The 18,695-nt window shown below is 50.2% G+C and overlaps 1 protein-coding gene across 1 annotated transcript in view; it reads right to left on the reverse strand.

Moving 5' to 3' along the window:
* Positions 1 to 2,158: 2,158 nt before the first annotated feature.
* GDI2 (GDP dissociation inhibitor 2) overlaps positions 2,159 to 18,695 on the reverse strand; it is a 35,738-nt gene continuing 19,201 nt past the window's right edge. Inside the window, exons 3-11 of the mRNA XM_075925105.1 lie at positions 17,790 to 17,889; positions 15,807 to 15,941; positions 11,697 to 11,895; positions 11,148 to 11,279; positions 9,262 to 9,361; positions 7,012 to 7,183; positions 5,123 to 5,267; positions 3,210 to 3,264; positions 2,159 to 3,124 (exon numbers count right to left, since the gene is read on the reverse strand). Coding sequence (XP_075781220.1) covers positions 2,969 to 3,124; positions 3,210 to 3,264; positions 5,123 to 5,267; positions 7,012 to 7,183; positions 9,262 to 9,361; positions 11,148 to 11,279; positions 11,697 to 11,895; positions 15,807 to 15,941; positions 17,790 to 17,889 — 1,194 coding nt within the window. The 3' untranslated portion in view covers positions 2,159 to 2,968. The remainder of the gene's footprint in view (positions 3,125 to 3,209; positions 3,265 to 5,122; positions 5,268 to 7,011; positions 7,184 to 9,261; positions 9,362 to 11,147; positions 11,280 to 11,696; positions 11,896 to 15,806; positions 15,942 to 17,789; positions 17,890 to 18,695) is intronic.

The following is an 18,695-nucleotide window of genomic DNA, read 5'->3' on the forward strand; positions in this document are numbered from 1 at the left end:
AGCTGCCAAGCTTCCTACTTTGGTGACGGGTGAAGACAGGGCCACACCACATTAGAATTAAGAGCTGAAGTGTGTTATAAGTGCAGGCCTTATAGCACAACTGTGAAGGGGAAGCAGTGGACAGAGCGCACTTGGATTTCCAGAAAGCCTTTGACAAAGTTCCTCTCCAACGGCTCTTAAGCAAAGGAAGCTAACGGGCTAGGAGGACAGGTCCTCTCATGGGCTGGTAACGGGTAAGACGACAGGAAACAAAGGCTAGGAATAAATGGTGTTTTCAGAGTGGTGAAGAGTAACCAGAGGGGTCCATACTGGGACCAACCGCATTCAACCTGTTCATAAGTGATCTGGAGAAAGGGGTAAAGAGTGACACGGCAAAATTTGCCCATGACAGTTGCTCAAGGTAGTTCCTTGGCGAGATCCTCTTGTAGTTTAATCCCAACTGGGATGACTGGGCAACCCAATGGCCGCTGTGTTTATCGATATGAAACTTGATAATGCACCTTGGGAAACACTCCAGACTATCCATTTAAAATGGGGAGGAGCTAACAGAGCTGTTACCGCTGCAGAGCTTGGAGTCACTGTGGAGAGTGAACGTTCCCAGAGAACCACGTGTGGCCATGGACAAAGAGCAAACCATGTTGGGAGCCAGTAAGAAACAGACCATATGTTGCCTCTGTAGGAACCTAGGGTGTGCCCATGAATGGAATACTGCGTGCAGATGGTTTACTCATCTCAAAAGAAACTGGAATAGGAAAAGGTTCAGAAAAAGGGCAACAAAAATTAGAGACTTGGAACAGCTTCTATTTAAGGAGAGAACAGAATGGCCATGCTGTGTCCGACATTAGCCAAGGCCCCAGAGGGAATGAACAGAGCAGGGAATCAAGTGATTCCTCCCAACCCCGGCTTCTGACAGACTAGGGCCACCCTTCCTGCCCACATCGGCTAGTAAGCATTAGTTGAGAGATTCATATTTAGACTGTTCAGCTTGAAAAACACATGGGGAGATATGGCTGGGTCCATAAAATCAAGACTGGCATGGAAAAAGCAGCACTATTTACTCCTCATAGCATGTGGGCTGGGGAAAGGGGATGTCACACCAAGTGAAATAAGCAGCAGGTTTAAGAGACAAAAACCAAGGAAGCGTTTTCCACACAATGCAGAGTCAACCTGTGGAACTCCTTGCCAGAGGATGTGGTGAAGCCAGGACTTCAGCAGGGTTCCAAAAAAAGCGCTAGATACATTCATGGAGGCTACGTCTAACGCTTATTAGCCAGGATAGGCAGGAATGGTGTCCCTAGCTTATTCCAGAGCTAGGAATAGGCAACAGCATGGCTCACTAGATGCCCTGTTCTGTTCATTCCCTCTGGTGCATCTGGCACTGGCGAGAAGACAGGATGAGGCTAGATTAAGTGAATAGTCAAGGGGATTTCCATCAACTATTCCGTTAGTCTAAGGGCACCACTGCCCAATGGGCTCTTGTTGCAGTTCAAAGGCAGAAGCCCCACAGGGAACAGGGCTGGCTCCGTTCTCCCTGCGGGGCTTCTGCTTTTGAAATGTACAAGAGCCCACTTGGGAGTCTGGTACTTTTCAAACGCAGAATCGCAGCAGAAGTGGCGCGAGCGGAGAATGCTTCAGTCCCCACTCGTGCCGTTCCCCACTGTGCCTCTACCTCCCCTGTCCCTCGCAGAGACAGTGCTGGGGGGAACCAGCTTTTAAGCCAGCTGGCCACCCCCCCCAGCACTGTGTCCTATTCTCTCCCCACCTTGCTGCCTCTATGCGGAAAGGGGGAGAATGACTAGTCGACTATCCAATAAGCTTATGCTTATCCAATAGTGACGAGTCGCTTACATCCCTAGACTGGATAGTCCTTTGGACCCAGCGTGGCTGTTCTTGTGATGCGATCGATTCCCCTCCCCATCGTTAGTAGGGACAGAGCAAGTGGCAAGAGATGGGTATCTGACTTGGTGTCTTGGCTGCTCCGGAGGACAGCCCAGAGTAGCTTTGAAAGCCAAGCCAAGGATGCTCAAGTCACTGCTTTTCCTTCTAGCTGGATGGCTGAAGGCCAAGCCAGAGACCCTGGTCTCTGTCAGGCCTCGTTTAGGATCCTCAGCAGCTGTTATTTGTACAAAGTGGAGTGAATCAGACCAGAGCACAGGACTGGTTTCCAGAATTTGGCTTTACTTTGCAGTACAGAAATCATGTGAGCCATTTCAAGAGACATGAGAAGCAGAGGCTCTGTCATATCAATACTGCAGTGCAGTTTGGTCCATCCAGAAAGCCACATGGGTACAGAAAATACGGTCACGTCAGGCCTGCTTTGTAATTTGTTCTCTCAATTTTATTAGCTTGACACAAAGGAACCTTAGGCACAGGGGTCCCAACTGATGTAAGCCATTCGAGAAGCCTACGGGCAGGTTAGGGTCTGTGCCTAAAAACTATGCCAACATTTGCTGCTACAACAGATGTGGGCTTTGTCCAGAATACAACTTGCCACAAAGTTAAGATTGATGGGAAAGACTTTAGGGATGCTGTCCACAATGGAGTGCTCAGTTGAGAGTTTTCACTGTATCAGCTCTGAATGGCTTCGGTCAAGTTCACTGATCCACCATAAGCAGCACGTTATTGGGAGGCAGGGTTACAAATGAGTCGAGACAAAGGGAATGGAGTTATTTCAGTTTGCACCAAAGTCTAGGTCTGCCACCCAGAGGTCAGCAGTCCGCTTTTGCTTACAAGGTTAGTGAACAGTTAAATCAGTGTCAGTAATTAGCCAGATTCTGGACAGCAGCCCTACAGGAATGAAATTAACACATGATATCCAAAAGGGGAGCATTTACCAGTGCAGAACTCTTCAGTCTCTCAGATGTGATTACAAAAGCAGGCCTTACAATATTGAGTTTCATACAGTGTTCATTAAGTTCCTTATATTCATATTAGCCGACTTAATTTCTCCTAATTAGACATTAGCGCATTACTGCTGCTCCTCCTCCCCATAGATATCGTTTTTCTTGCGTTTCATCTCTTCAAAGTCGAACTCTGACCCCATCATCCTCTTATAAATATCTTTGATGTCATCACACGTCGTCTCAAAGTGAGTGGTAGCATCGTAGGTGCGAGAAATAAAGATCTGGAAAAAGAAGGTTTCAGCTTAGGGTCTGAGACGGCCCCTTACATGTGCATGCCAGTCGGACTGCTGGCCATGTCCTACTCACCTGGCTTTCAGTCCCCATGTCAGTCGGCGCGAACAGCTCGCTGATGCTAACAAACCTATGAAAAACAACAGGTTTTCAGAACCCTTTAAATCAGGAGGGGAACTTCTCGGGGCTGGAGGCCACTGATCCACGGGGGGGGGGGGGGGGAAATTCAGTCAGGGACCAGACCACTGGAGCAAAAATGGACTTGGCCTCACTCTGCACCAGGGTTCCCCTCACACTCCAGCCCTATGTTTGGGGGGGGGGGGGGAGGGGGGGGAGAAGAGGGCAAGGCTTAGACTTCCTCCCAGGGCCACATTAAGTTTCCTGGAGGCTTGGGGCTCGTAGATTGTCCCCCTCCCTCCCCCCCCCCGGATCTGGGCTGGGTCCAAATAGGAGGGGTTCAGTGTGCAGGAGGTGGCTGCTGGTGGGGGTGCAGGAACAGGCTGGCAGTGGGGGCACTGGGTTGGGAGCAGTACCAGCTATGTGCCCCATTTGGTGGTGGGGGGGACAGAGGTGGCTCTGCACTGCCCTGCTGCTTCCATTGGCAGTGATTCCTGGCCAATGGTGTGATGGGGGTGGAGCCTGCAGCTGAGCGCAGGACAGAGCTTCTCTGTGTTGCGGTTACACCAGCTAGGGGAGGAGGGAGAGGGGAAACTGCAGTGCGGAGAGCAGATTCCACACCCCCCACCAGGGAGAGCTGGTCACCCACCGCTTCCCCTCACCCCCAAACTCCTACTGCTGGGGGCGGGGTGCAACGTTGGTGTGACTAGCCCAGGGCTGCAGTTTATAGCAACAGCTCCAGCCCCACAGGAAGGGGGGGGCGGACAGTGCACCAAGGCTCAGAGATTCACTGTGGGGCTGGAGTGCCAGCCCCAGCTCACTTTACCGCCTGGGGGGAGCCCTGAGCCTCAGCACAGGCCAGATCGGGCCTGCTGGCTCCCCCCCGGTTTACTGCTACCCGGCATAGAGTCCCAGCCACTCAGCTAAGGTGAAGGACAGCAGAAGCCCAGTTAAGCTGCAGTAAGAGCCAACACCGAAGCCCAGGGCCGGGAAGTGCCTGAGGAGGTTGCCGGTGCTATGACAAAGCACTAGAATATGGAGATCTACCTCTCTCAGGACTGGAAGGGACCTTGAGAGGTCGTTGAGTCCAGGCCCCCGCCCTCACGGCAGGACCCAGCACCGTCCCTGAGAGATTTGCCCCAGATCCCTAAATGGCCCCCTCAAGGCAAGGCCCAACAGCAGATCCATTACCATGGTAACAGGTTTACTAACCTTCCAGCCTCCCCGCTCCGCCCCATAACCTCTCAGACTCAGAATACAGTCCCAAGACACCCAGACTGGGCTACCTTCCTAGCACCGATACAGAGCAAGGCTGCGAGCCCGACCTGAAGTCCATGACATTCCAGGACCTGACGTCTGGAGCCAGGTGAGACAGCAGCCTCTGCTGGCTGGCAGCAGGCGTTTGGGTGGGAGAGGAAATGAGGCCCAGGCCTCCCCCAGAAGACAGTGAGGCCAGCAGGAGCCACCACAGCAGCTCCCATTGGCCAGGAATCCTGGCCAATGGAACTGCGGGGCCAGCACCTGGAGCAGTGTGCAGCCAATGGGATCCCCCCCCCCCCCTGCAGCCCTGAGCCCCTGCCCTGGGCTTAATGGGAAGCTGGCAGCTTTGAGAACTTCAGTAGGGGGCCTGCCAGCCCCACCACTTCCTGCACTCCGCCCACCTTCCCCACTAGCAGCAGTGGGCCCCTCATCTGAACAGCCAGGTTTTACTCGGAGGGAGGGGGGGGGAGGGTAGAGAGGACAAGTCACGGACAGGTCGAGGGGCCACGATGTTGCTCACTGCCCAGGACCTGTCCTAACAATACCCACGAGCAGCGCGGAGCCGGACGGGGGAGCAGCTCGGCTGTGGGGGAGGCTGGAAACGGGCTTACTTCTGTTCAATGGGCTCCAAGAGATCTAAGGCAGGTTTGATTTCTTTCTCCGGATCGTTCGTTTCCAGTGTCGTGCTGGCGATGGCGATGTACTTCCCCTGCGCAGCCACGTTGTGCGCGGAAGAGATCATGCAGACGTAGATATCTAGACAGACCAGGAAGGAGTGAGCGTCCACGCGGCGCTAGGAGACACGGGCAAGGGCTTTGGATGGGAGCTGACTCAGCCATCCAGCTGGGCCACGTGGACAGACATCCACCCTCCTGCTTTCCTCCTAGAACGTGCCGCACTCGGGCCTCAGCAGAGAGCTAGTTTTAACTCTTTAGGGCAATTGTTGCCCTGTTGCATGCAAGTCAGGCCCCCACATGCATCAAGCTCTTAGTTTGAGTGGACAGTGAGATTTTATATAAAGCCACAGACTTCTTGGAATTATGGAACACACTGTAGAGCTGTGGCCACAAAAGCCCAGCAGCTGATTGCACTGGGAACACAATTCAGCCCTCTGCCTCCACTGCTCGAGCAGAGACACCACCACCGACAGCAGGAGATGAGGCGGCTCTTCTCGTCAGCCCAGTCATCTGAATTGCAAGCTGCGTCCACGGTTGGGGAAGCTCCCTAGAACCCTGTGCAGCAGAACCCTGCATGGAAGTGGTCTGCATAAATATTTCCTCACCCAACAGTGCACTGCACACGCTTGGATGCTCCGGATTCAGACAAGCAATTTGAGTATAGAAGCCTAAACGTGGGGCCTGAATCAGTCTGGAAAACAAACTACACCTAACCGCTCACCCAGCACCACTGGCACTTGGGGCGTCCGCTTGTGGGAGGGCAGCAGGCTGCTCAAACTCGAGCCGTAAAGCACCTGGACATTTATGCTGGGGAAGAGAGATGGGCTTCACAGCCCTATAGGATACCAGCACCTGCAGAAATTGTTTGCAGCGGTCTCCACCAGGAGCCAATCCAGCTTCATTTGGGTGTGATGTAGTGTGCAGGCTGTACACTGTTTGGGCTGTGGGTGACCCCTACTGGCCTGTATCTGTAAGCACTGCACAGCAGGGGGTGTTGCCTGAAGACAGGTAGACAATGACCCAACCGGTTCTTACTACCTTTGTTCGTCCCTGCCCTCACAGGTGAGTGTTGGGGGAAGGGTCAGTTTCTGGCTGGGAAATAGGAAGGGAACAGACTAAGCTGAGTGTTGAGGGGGGCGATAGACCCCCTAACCCAAGGGGTCTGAGGCATCCTGGCCCTGACTCCTGTAACCACATCATGTCTGTGCTGTATCCCAGAGGAGCAATAAACCTCTTCTATTCTACTAGCTGACGAAGTCCGTTCTTGCTGCTACAGGGCTGCAGGATAAGGGGAACCCCAACACGCCGTCACAGAGAAAGACCAGCAACTGGTGCATGGGGGAAGGAGTCTAGGAATGACTGCCACACCACGTGGAGACAAAGTGAGCGGGAGGGCAGAACACAGGCAGCTCCAGGGAGGGGAGCAGAGCAAAATCAGACCAAGGATCTACCGCATAACACCCCCACTCCACTGATGTTGGATGTGTGGCATCAGATCAGTATTCTTTTCCCAGTAAGAAATACTGCACTGCACAAGTGTGGAGCAGGGAGGGAGCTAGACCAAGACACGGACGACCCCGAGAGGAAGCACACGGGCAAGCCAGTAGAGAGGATGGTGCCCATGTTCTTTGGCTTCTTGAACTGTTTTAAGTGTTTTCCTTGGTGATCAAGGAAGTTCGTTATTTCACAGACGCCTACGACTTCTCATTTGGTCCTGCAGTGGCAAATCCCCTTACTATGGATTAATGCGCCCACCAACCTATAGCCACATCTACTTCTGCACAGACATGCTAAGCGTTCAACAGCCGCTCCGTCCAACACACCTGATTTCCGGTTGACCTGGTTCTGTGGAATGATGATCTGGCAGGAATTGGCATCATTTGTGTTCTTGATTGGGTGGCTTAAGATACAGATTACTCGAATCACTAAGCCAACTTTTGTTACACGGTCTGGGACGTAACTGGGGTCACAGATGAGTTGTTTGCAGCGAGCAATCTGCCAAGGACAGAGTACAACCTTAATCCCTCCGCTGGAAGAATCCCTTCCCCCAATATTCTCAAGTGGAGAACAGCCTCCTAGCATTGCTAGTTAGACGTGATTAGCGGCACCACGGATGGACCAGCAATCTCCTACCCACTTCTGATTTAGTTCTGTGAGGGGGGTCAGTTTCCAGTAGATTAGCCTGACTGTTTTGTGCAGCCACAGATTTTCACTGAAGAGAATTAAATGCTGAGAGCAGCAAAGCCTCCAATACTATGAAACATTGTTTAGGAGCTACATTCCTTGTGTCATAGGTTTGTTTTCCATGTTCAGTACAAGATGGGTTTCCCACCATTGGCTGTAGACCAGAGTTTTGTACAGGCTGTCGTTTCAATACAAATTATATGCAACTCTAAGCAGAGACTTGCATTCTTCTACTCTGTATGACATGCATGGACGATTGAAAGTTTAAAAAGTTAACACATGCTGCAAAGTTCAGTTTCCTTCACTGGGGTTTTCAGGTACTTTCATTTATATTGTGAAATCTTAGGCCAGGTCTACTGTAGACCTGGAAGGTTGGCTTAGGACAGTGGTCCCCAGTGTGGTGCCCACAGGCACCAAGGCGCCCGCTGGGGCATTTATGTGCACCCGCCGAATCATCTGGGCCAGCCCTGCCTCCGGCAGCCCTGAAAGGTTAGGAACCACTGGCTTAAGGAATGCAACTCCAACTAGGTCAAATAAGTAGCTGGAGTTGGCTTGGCACCAAGCTTGGCTTAAGGTATCTTCAGAGCCCTGGTCCACACTAGGAATTTATTTCAAAAGAACCCCCTTAAGTTATAAGCGGAGTGTCCACACTATCAAGCCCGTTATTTCAAAACAGGCTGCTTAATTCAAAATCAATACTCCTGCTTGTCATCAGGAGTAATGCCAGTTCCAAAATTATTTCAAAATGGCGTCCGTGTGGACGCTCCAGTGCCGCTATTTCAAAGTAACTACTCCCCAGAGTAATTGGAACTAATTACTCCCAGTGCTTCCTGGGGCTGTAAGTCCAAGGTAGCACGTCCACATTAACGGAGCCTACTTCAGACTAATTTTGAAGCTTTCCTGTAGTATGGACACGCTAGTTCAAATTTGTTAAATCAGAAGTTAGTCGAATTTACTGATTTCGAAATAGTTTCCTAGTGTAGACACGGCTGGAGGGAAGCCAACAGGAAAAAAGCTCCCACAGACTTCTCTTACTCTGACTGAGGAGTACCGTATCGGCACTGACCAGAGCTGCCCTCAGCATTTGAGTTAGCGGGTCTATTTAAGACTTGCTAAATTGAACGCCAGAAGATAGATCTCACGCAGCAAGTGAAGAGGCTGCCTTAGGGACTTGTCAATAGTAAGCTACATACGGCATCCATCATTAGGGGAGTTTTATTCAGATTTGCCCTATATTGTACTCTTTTAACGGTACAATACTGGCAATGAAGAGGCACCTGTATTATAGAGGTAGTTAGCAAGTGCAAAATTCAGCTTGCCCTGTGAAACGGCAGCTAAGTGTATTTACAGCTTCCATTAGATATGGGCAAGTGGATTTTCTGCCTCGGCTGGAAAATTCGGATAGTTGTGCCATGCTGATTTACTGTGCAGCTGGGGAAAACAGTAAGGAAATTCAGTGCAGAAATAAACTAATGATATTAATGCCAAGGGCAAAACCAATTTTATATTTGGCTTAGCTGTACAACTGCAAGGAAATGTGTCTAGTTTTGATGGATCTGGCTCCCCAGCTTTCGATCCTGATGTATATAGAGTTCAGACTTAAGATAAAAATCCATCTCAAGTTATTCTCCAAGTCTGCCTCAAGTAACAGCTGTCGTTCCCTGTTTAGAGTAGGTCTTTACCACCTCACTGCAGTGGTACAGTTTTCAGGGCTTAAAAGCAAGCTTAAGATTCAGAGTAAAAAGTACTGACAGCTCTGACATTTCCGCTTCGTGTGCACGCATACCAAAGCAAGCCCAATGTACTCAGACGCTACACTTGCTCTTGCGCCAGCGCAGACAGAGAAAATCTAACAGCATTTGAAAAATAATCCATAAGCATTACAGTACCTCTCCTTCCGATTTCACACCAACCACTTTGCCATTTTCTATCACAATCTCCTGAATTGGCTTGTTCAGCATGTAGGTGCCCCCGTAAATAGCACTTAGCCTACAAGAATAGACAACACTTTAACATAATGAAGTCTCATGTTTGCTACAGCCTGTTCATTTTCTCTGCCTTAGCAGGCAGCTGTGTACACTAGAAATGACTGAGCTTCTGATAAGTTTCCTGACCGCCACCAAATCTCTAGGCTGACTCCTTAGAAGAAAGAAATCCTTCACCTGCACCCCACATTGTCCAGGAAACACAGGCCCAGCCCAAGTCTAGGCGATAGCCTACTGAGGAATAGCCTATTTAAATGATTAGTGAACATTTCGAGTCAGAAGTGTCTTATTCCTGTAACTCTAGAATCTGGGGTCACAGTGTTACTGTCCAGGGTACCAGTAAGTATAGTCCAGTGACTTGGAGAGATTTGCTCCCAAATGTCTACATTTTAAGTTGCAGTACTAGCCAAAACAAGCAACTGCTACAGTAAGATGCACGTTTTACATATTAAGAGGCCAATATAGGGCCATTTAAGCAGCTTCTTTTGAAATTGCATCGAATTACTGAAAGCACTGACTCAACATGCCCAGTCGCTGCTTCCTACTTGATTAAGCATTAAGGACTGTCAACTTAAGGCCAAAAGAAGGAAACTGCAGTGAACTAACAAGATGCCAGCTAGTAGTTGGAATAAATCAAAGCCATGATTTCTCTGATAACTGGGCAGTATCAGCAACTTGAGCTTTGACGGCCAAGAAACTCAAATAGGCTTCAGGCCATGAAAAACTGCCAAGTAAGGATGTAAGTGACTAATTGACTGGTCACAACCCCCCCCTTGCCTCTATCACAAAAGGGCAGCGGGGGGGGGGGGGGGGGAGGGGAGGAGAGAGGGTAGAGAAAGGGTGCTGGGGAGAGCCAGCTTAAAAGCCAGTTCCCCCCAGCTACGTGGGATGGGGCAGAGGCACAGCAGTGGCATTTCCTCTTTGAAGTGTACAAGAGCCCCACTGGGGCTCTTGTACATGACAAAATCAAATAGTCTATAGAAATCCCACTGACTATTCAATTAGTCAATCAATTAATATTTAACATCCCTACTTCCAAGTCCAGTCATTCCAACATTCAGGCAACTGTTCTGTATTGGAAAAGGTGGGCACTTTCTGCCTTCATGTTGTGATTTTGAACAAGTTCTACTTATGCAGGTCTCCCTGTGTGGCACAGAGCTTTAGTAAGTCAATGCCAGCCAGCAGGGCCCGAGTTTTGAAGCTGGTGTGAGATTCCCCAACACCCTGGCAGATGTAAAGCAGAAAAGCTAGCACTTACTTTAGTTTCCAGTTTTAATTTTTAAAAGATCCACACATCCCAAAGGCAGTGTAGTCAGTTCCTGTAGTACTGCAGATGCCCTGCTAACTGCTAAATTAAGCCAATATGACCAGTCCCTGGTTTTAACACATCTGACACCAAACAATTAGCAAAGGCCACAGCTCTGATCCCCAGAGACATTTACTTTGGAAAAAACTTTCCCTTTTCAAGTCTGTTTAGTTAACCTGGGGCCAGAGAACTAAGATGTGACCCACTAGCCAAGACCCTTCATCGTCAGAGAAACTCCCCACCTCTGCACTGCTCATTTAATTCCCATGTTTATGCAAGTACCGCCTCTGCCCCTCCTGCAGCAGCACTCCTGGCTGATGCAGCCCATCCCATACAGTGGGACTGAACCAAGAGGGAAGCTAAAGAAAATTCTGTCGAATACTTAAAAGGCTCTCAGCGGAGTTTGCACATGAGATTCTAACGGGCAAGCCTCCAATACTATGGATGGAGCCTTTGAGACCAGTTCCTCAGACCCCGTCCTCACCTTGCAAATCCCTGTGGCAGCTCTCCAAGGCCATAGAGGGGATAAAGGTAAGGGCTTTTACCATATCTAGCCAGAGACTCGCTGTACAGTTTAATCCTGTTGATCGTTTCTTGGCATGGCTGGTCTAGGTAGCTGCAAAAAGAGAATCAGGCTGTAAGACGGGATTGGCTAAATGAGTTGCCGTGTACTCAGACCCACCATGGCCCTAGATTAGGGTCAATATTCATCCCCCATGAAGTTATGCACCCCATGCTTCCCCTTAGTTTCGGAAGGGCTCTGAGTCAGGCTGGAGAGGAAGAGACATTTTATCATGTAAGCCTTTAAGAAAGTCAGCAGGGTACATCTGCTTGTGATAGAAACCCAAACTGTATGGAAGACCCAGTGTTTAGAGGGTCTGCTCCATCAGGAGCACTCAAGGATGCTGCATGAGACTTCATGACCGCCACATTTGTGGCTGATGGAGATGGCCCATTATCACTGAAGGATTCCCCCCACGGAAGCAGAGACACCCCATCTTACTTTGGGAGCCAGTGGACAGCGGACACTTACTCATCAGTTCTGTAGAGTGCAAGGGCATGGCCTGTGAAGTCTATGACATCTTGGCCCAGGTCAAACTTTTTATACACGTCTCTCATGGTGGTCTTCTTGGGATCAACGCCTTCAAAAGTCCGGGGGTCGTTTTCATCAAAGTTGGCAACATACACTAAGAATTTCCTGAATCGGCGTTTCTCAAACAGGCCCATTAAACCTACAACACCAGAAGAATTCAATCAGAAATGAGGAATTTGAGCTACTTTGAAGGCCCTTTTCTCCAGTTCCCTGGCAAATACCATGAAGCAATGCCAGAGAGGAAGGGCTTTGTTTAGCCCTAAACACCAACAGAAGTTTATGCTTTAATCTTTCCCCGAGGTACCTCTAACTGTGCCGCAGCATGAAGTAACCACTCAGGCTACAGAGGCTGAAAATCCAGCTAAGCATGGAAAACCTGTTTGCTTAACACTGGCAGCTGTCATAGCAACTGCCTGTTAAGAGCTTGGAAGATGTGTCAGACAACTCAGAGGCAGGAGGAGTGACAGCCACACCCAGAGAGCAGACAACCCACACATAGCAGGGCTTCTTCCCCACTGGGACAGGGGAGGGAAGTGGCCCTGATCACGGTTAAAGCGTTTTTGGATCAGTTTCCGACTAGCTGAATTCTGCTGTAAGCTCTACCACCCTCTAACTAAAGGAGAAGGAATTTTCTCTCCTATCCAAAACACTGGGAACCACCCCCCGCCACTGCACTTGGCTCCTACTCAGAAGAGTAGCATTTGCAGGTCTTGCAGCCAGCTTCCCCAAATTGAAGACATGGAGCGAGCATGATCATGTTCTAAGCCAGGGCTACTCCACACGGCCTGCGGGCTGCCCATGTGTTTGTGGCACACAGTGCAGTTTGGGTTTGCACGGGGCTCAACACGCAGCCCGCAGATGGGATCCTTTTGGAACATGGCCTTCGCTGGGAACACGCTCCACAACTGCGAGGCGTCTCCCAGGCAGGGTGAGCACTGAAAGACACAAGCAGACGGGTTGGCTGGAGCAGACGGGTACAGGGTGTCGGCGTTTCTAGCCCCCAGGGAGGAAGGTGCCGGGAGCACCAGGACATTGTGGGAAGTGCTGGCTGCTTAGCCTTGTGGGCAGAGCTGCTGACTGGCTCACACTGGCCACATTGGGTCCGGCACCACGGCTTAATCTTTGTATTCATGCCTGTCAGGGTGAAAGAAGCTATCTGCATACATTTGCGCCTGTATATGCAGCCACTCTTAAGCTGCTGCCCTCAGCACATGCTGAGAGTATCATTGTGGCCTCCAGGGCTTCCAAAGTTGAGTAGCCCTGTATTAAGCAGAAGCCAAAGGGAGTCCCTGTTAATCACTGCTACGCCACAGCAGTTGGCTGTACTGCTGTGTTGCTTTGGGTGCTGAGTGGTTCCTACTGTCCTGGACACTGCAACACTGGATGAAGGATGACTCACTGCAGTCACTTCGGACCGTATTCAGCCTCACACCTGAGGGCCAGGTATAGGAGACCCCCTTCCCGGGCAGGAGGAGTTAAAGCGTAGGCAGGGCTGACATGAGGCTGGGGACCAGGGCCTGGGGGATGGGTCAGTCTCAGCTGGGTGAGGATGAGAGAAGGGGCTTAGAGCAGGAAAAGGGTCGCAGCCCCTTCTCCCCGAGAGGAATTGCTGCCTGCTCTTGGTCCCCATGTTAACATTCATCTTCTGCTACGCTGTGTCCCTTGTGAACCAATAAACCGTCTGTTCCACTTGGTGGCTGAGTCACATCTGGCTGCAGATTGGAGATAGGGTTGGTAACACTCTGTGACAATAGCAATCTGAATTTGCCAGAGCAGCAGCATTAGCACAGTCTGCAGATTCAGGCAAACCGGTCGTTGGCTGCAAACAGCTCAATTTTGAGGAATTTTTTGACCGCTTTAAGGAACCTAATGCCTTTGTTCCCCAAACCTGTCAGATGGCGATGCGAGGCGGGCCCAGCTGTAGCACCTAGGGGAATACAGCTCGCAAGCAGGAGGCAGTGAGATTAGTCAGGAGTGTTCCACAATAGCAATGCGAGAGGACCCCTGTATACGATTGCCCAAAGAGTGCCAGTCTAGTCACTTGCAATGGGGGCCAAAGGAACTAAGAGCCACCGAAATACCTTCCTCAGTCGCATGGCATGGAGCAGGCAAGCTGCAGAAAGTTCTCACGTCTACATTCGGAGATCAGGTCAACCTCGCTACCTCACTCAGAGTGAGAAACTCCCCAGAGATGAAGTGAAGCCAACCTAAGCCCCGGCGTTCACACTGCTAGGTGGGGAGGAATTCTTTCTCCAACCCAGCCCCTTGAAGAGGTGGACATACTGCAGCCATAAGACCACTATTGTTGTGTGTACACAACAGTGCTGCAGAGATGCCACAGTGGCATTTTCCAGTGCACCCTAAGACTCCAAAATGCCAAGAGATCTCAAGATGCCAAACACACCGATTGTGATAGACGATTAAACGATTAGCCTATAAGCACTCACTTATTGGTTAACGCTATCGACTACACGCAACACTCTCCTCCCCCATGGGCTGGCAGACAAGCTGGCTCAGGCCGAGTGGTTGCTGTGTTAAGCCTTATCGATGAACCGTGTAGCCAACAAAATTGTGCCAACTACACAATTAATGAATTCCACGCTTAACAGCCCTAATTTCCTAGAGTCTCAGGAGTTTACAGGTCAGGGACCCTGAAAAAAGTTCAATGGGAATGTCAAAGACCTTACTGAAAGCCAATCAGGACAAGAGACTAACCACAAAGGGCTGATTTGACCAAGAGACACAGCTGTGTGTCTAGACTTGTTCTGTTTTGCTAACAGTCAGACACAAAGGGCCCTCCCCATATCATGCATACAGCTGGGGAGCATGTCAAGTGTCCTCCCTGACACAGGGAGAGTACTTTGAACTGGAGACAGATTCTGGGCTGTCTTGTTCCTCAGGAACAGGCATTAGAGTCCTGCACAGATTTGTAACCACAGCCAATCCACAAATGGTCTGCAGATTTGCAGGACTCGTGACAGTCCAGTCCCCAGGTCACCATGCAACAGTGATGCAGGGCTAAGCCAAACCTCCAACCATTCCCCCAGACGACTTTCCACCCCACCTCCACGGTACTTCCTTCCCCACTCCAGGCAGGGAGCTACATTCTGGGCCCTCATATAGCACCGCCCTCCAAGTTGGAGGCTCAGACCTCCCCCCCCCCCCCCCGACTGTGGCCACTAACACACCATGCACTGCACTGGAGGGCACGGTCGCACTCCTATCTCCCCTGTCTGAACAAGCCAGGAATTACAGCTCCGAGAACACCCATGGCCATTGCTGCATAATTCAGAGTGGAACTGCAGCCTCAGGGCTGGGCAACAGTCACTCCATTCTGGTGAGCGTGTGCTCCAGAGCCCTGGATGGATCCAAAATTAGTATCTGCATCTGAGCCGCATGCTGCAAAAGTGTACTGCAGGCAGATACCTGCAGATTTGCAGGGCTCTAGATACTACCTCATAACCCATTTAGTATTTGGGGAGGTGTTGGAAGGGCCTGGCTTTGTCTTAGGCCAGCCTAACCAGTTGCACTGACTTCATAATAGCTAGTAGAGATGTAAGAGACTAGTCGCTTCCTCCCCCCCACACTCCCACCTTGCTACCTCTGTAAAAGAGGCAGGCAGGTGGAGAGGGGGAGAGCAGGAGCAGTCACTAGGGGAGCCATCTTAAAAGCCAGCTCCCCCCCCCCCCAACACTGTCTCCGCGGGGGGCAGGAGAGATAGAGGCAGTGGAAACAGCACGAGCAGGGACTGAAGCCCTCGCCACCTGTGCTGCTTCTGCTGCAATTCTGCTTTTGAAATGGACAAGAGCCCCAACAGGCACCGAATGTGCTGCTAGAAGAGCACCCACTATGACGCACCCTTGCTAAGGTGCATCATTACACTCATTCACCCAATCTTGTTCCCCTTTCTACAATATGGCAGATCAAGAACACAAGTCCCAGTTCAGAGACCCATGCGGACCCTGGTACAAGTCAAGTCACAGGAAATGCCAAACATTTAAACATACAGCTATGAGCTCTCAGGACCCAAGCATTATAACAGCAACTTACTGGATGCCAAGGCTTCTGCCTCAGTAGAAGGGACTTTGTAGATTTTTCCTCCCTTGTAGACAAAGCTTCCTTCAGTCACTTTGAAGTCTAGGTAACGAGTGACTTCTGTATACAGCAGCATCTTTACCAGCTGACCTGCAATTAAGAAGTGGCAGCAGAAAAGTCAGTGAGCAGTCTGCAGCCAGGTTCCTCTTTTTGTAGGGCCCCCATTAGGGTAAAAGGGGGCGTTTGCAGTTTAGGAGGAGTTTCTGCAATGCTAGGAGCACTACCCAGTCATAGCATTCCCACAGATTCTCACACACATTGCATGAGTGATAGAGGGTCCTAGAAGTGTTGACATTCTATTTAGCCATTTACAGCAGCTTAGCTTCCTTGGACACAAGTTATATTCACTATAGCCTTGCTAAGCATACTGAAATATTACAGACACTATTAGTTTCCCTGTCGTTTTATTATGGAGCCTGCTATATGTAGTGACACTAGCTTAAGTTTCAATTTTGTAAATAACGTTATATAGCTTTTGTGTAGTATCACTATGCAAAGTCAAGTGTCACACTTGGTCTGTGTCTTATTCCTAACCTACATTACAGGGACAAAGTCACCAGAAGTAATACACTGTCAAACTGAAAGAATTAAGTTCCCAGGGGCACACCATGGGACAAGCTGACAACCCGTCAACTGCACCCTAATAATTCTGCAGCTGCCAAAGGAAGAAGCCATTCCAGAACACTTAGCAACCAATCAGGAGCAAGTGACAGGAGACTCCATATTATTGATGTCATTTATGGTATAGCAATTAGCTTTGGAAAAGTCAGCTAAGGATCAAGGTGGCGGCAACCCATTGACTGAGGCTATTAGAGGCTAAGGACTCAATACTGTTTCATCTTCTACAACTGCAATCGTTTCTTCCTACAATTGGAATGAGTGCAGCAGCCTAATGGCATCCATTCTGGCCAAAATTCAAAAGCTTTCCTTAAGTGCTGAGAGGGTTCAGTGTTTTTCCCATAGAGCCATCACTCACTTTGTCCCTGATGAGTGTGTAAATGTGTTTGGGGAGGTGGCTGTAGAGGACATGCTGCCACCCTCTTCCCCCTCCCACCCCCCCATCTCCCCACACCCCACTACTTTGTTTTAGAGCAGTGCCCGTGGGTGCCATGGCGCCCACCGGGCCATTTCTGTGCACCCGCCGAGTGATGAGGGCTGGCCCCGCTTCCGGGTGCGCAGTGCAAGGGCTGTGCTGGTCCTGGGCGTGCAGCGTATGGGTGGCACCAGCCCGGGAGCTCGGCACAGGGGCAGCGCTGGTACCGGTCCCGGGCACGCAGCAAGTGGGCGGTGCATGGGCTGTGCCAGCCCCAGGAATGCGGCGTATGGGCGTCCCCACCACTGGGCATGTGGCTCCCCACCCCAGAGCGGCGCTGGCCCTGGGCGCACGGCATATGGGCTGTTCCAGTCCTGGGCGTGAGGCATATGGGTGGCCCCGCCCCTAGGTGAGAGACAGGAGTGGCGGCGACCCCAGGCGTGTGGTGCATGGGTGGTGCCGGCACCGGGTACTCGGCGTATGGGTGACCCCACCCCCGGGTGCCCAGCACATGAGCGGCCCCGCCCCCGGACGCCCGGCAACCCCAAAAGGTTGGGGACCACTGTTTTAGAGTATATGGAGAAGAATTTTCCAGTTGTGTTTAGGACCTCTTTAGAGCAGCATAGCATGCTACAGTAGGTCTACGAGACAGATCTTCATGAGCAACATCTCAGTTGGAAAGACATCTAGAACTGCAGCACCTATGTAGCTAGCCATCGAAGGGCAGAGGTGTATTATAAGCAATGAGAATCTATTCTCATATCTGGCTGGCTTGGATGAGCACCATTTCAAACCCTGTAGTAGATACTGCAAGAAACCAGCTCTTACTAGTAGCTGCTCAAGTGACTGAGGTATAGAAAGACTGCATCCTTGGGACCTTTGGTTTGACTGAAGTTGTTACTTACCATTAGCCATAAGGAATTTTGGAATGAGGTCCACATTCCAGTCTCTTCCCCGTCCCATTGTTTCTGGAGGACATCCTGGTAACTTAAACCTTTTGTAAAGCTGTAGAAAAAGGACAAATGCTCTTAAGTACATGTTTTCTCCACTGTATCGTTAATGAATCTGCCGGTTTACAATCGCCACAGTACATGTTTGTGCTCACCACAGCTTCTTGAGCATTAGCCCTCCTGCTGCAAATCTTTGGCCAACTAGAATTTAGTTTGGTGGAAACTAGACTTATTGATGCCACATGGAAAAACTCACCAAGCTATTGGTACTTGAGGTACAGCATCAGATAGGCTTGCTTTACTCGGTCTCATTTTCCTCCAGGACACAGTCACAGTCCTTACACTTGGAGGCAAGCTTATCAGGTTTGTCTTGAACTGAAGTTGCAGTTGGTTGATACTGCAAAAATAACTTCACTCCACTGACCCAATGTGTTGCCTCACTGAGCAGAAGAGTAATGAACACCCACATTTGTGAGATGGATTTTTAATCAAATGTTTCCATGCGAATTAGTGTTTTGTCCAGCTTCTATTGTAGGGTTGTGCGCGGAGACAACTGAGATAAATTCCCAATAGAATATTCATCAGATTTGCAACAACTGCAGCTTTCTGGCTAGGATGTCTGGAGAGCTTCACAATCCTCATGTGTAAGTGAGCTAAGCAATTACGTCTATTCCAGTCACTGACTCTGGGATTCATATGCATTAATGCTTTTACTGATGCATATGAATCCCAGATCCTATTTGAATGCTAGGCATCTTGACAGTGGTATAAAAATGCAACAGTCACCTCACTCAGTGAGTGGGACAGCAATCCAGGAGACAGCCAAGTCATATCCATGACTGTCAAAACGAAGCTATTCTG

The sequence above is a fragment of the Pelodiscus sinensis genome, chromosome 1, assembly GCF_049634645.1.
Source record: "Pelodiscus sinensis isolate JC-2024 chromosome 1, ASM4963464v1, whole genome shotgun sequence".
Taxonomy (NCBI): Eukaryota; Metazoa; Chordata; order Testudines; family Trionychidae; genus Pelodiscus; species Pelodiscus sinensis.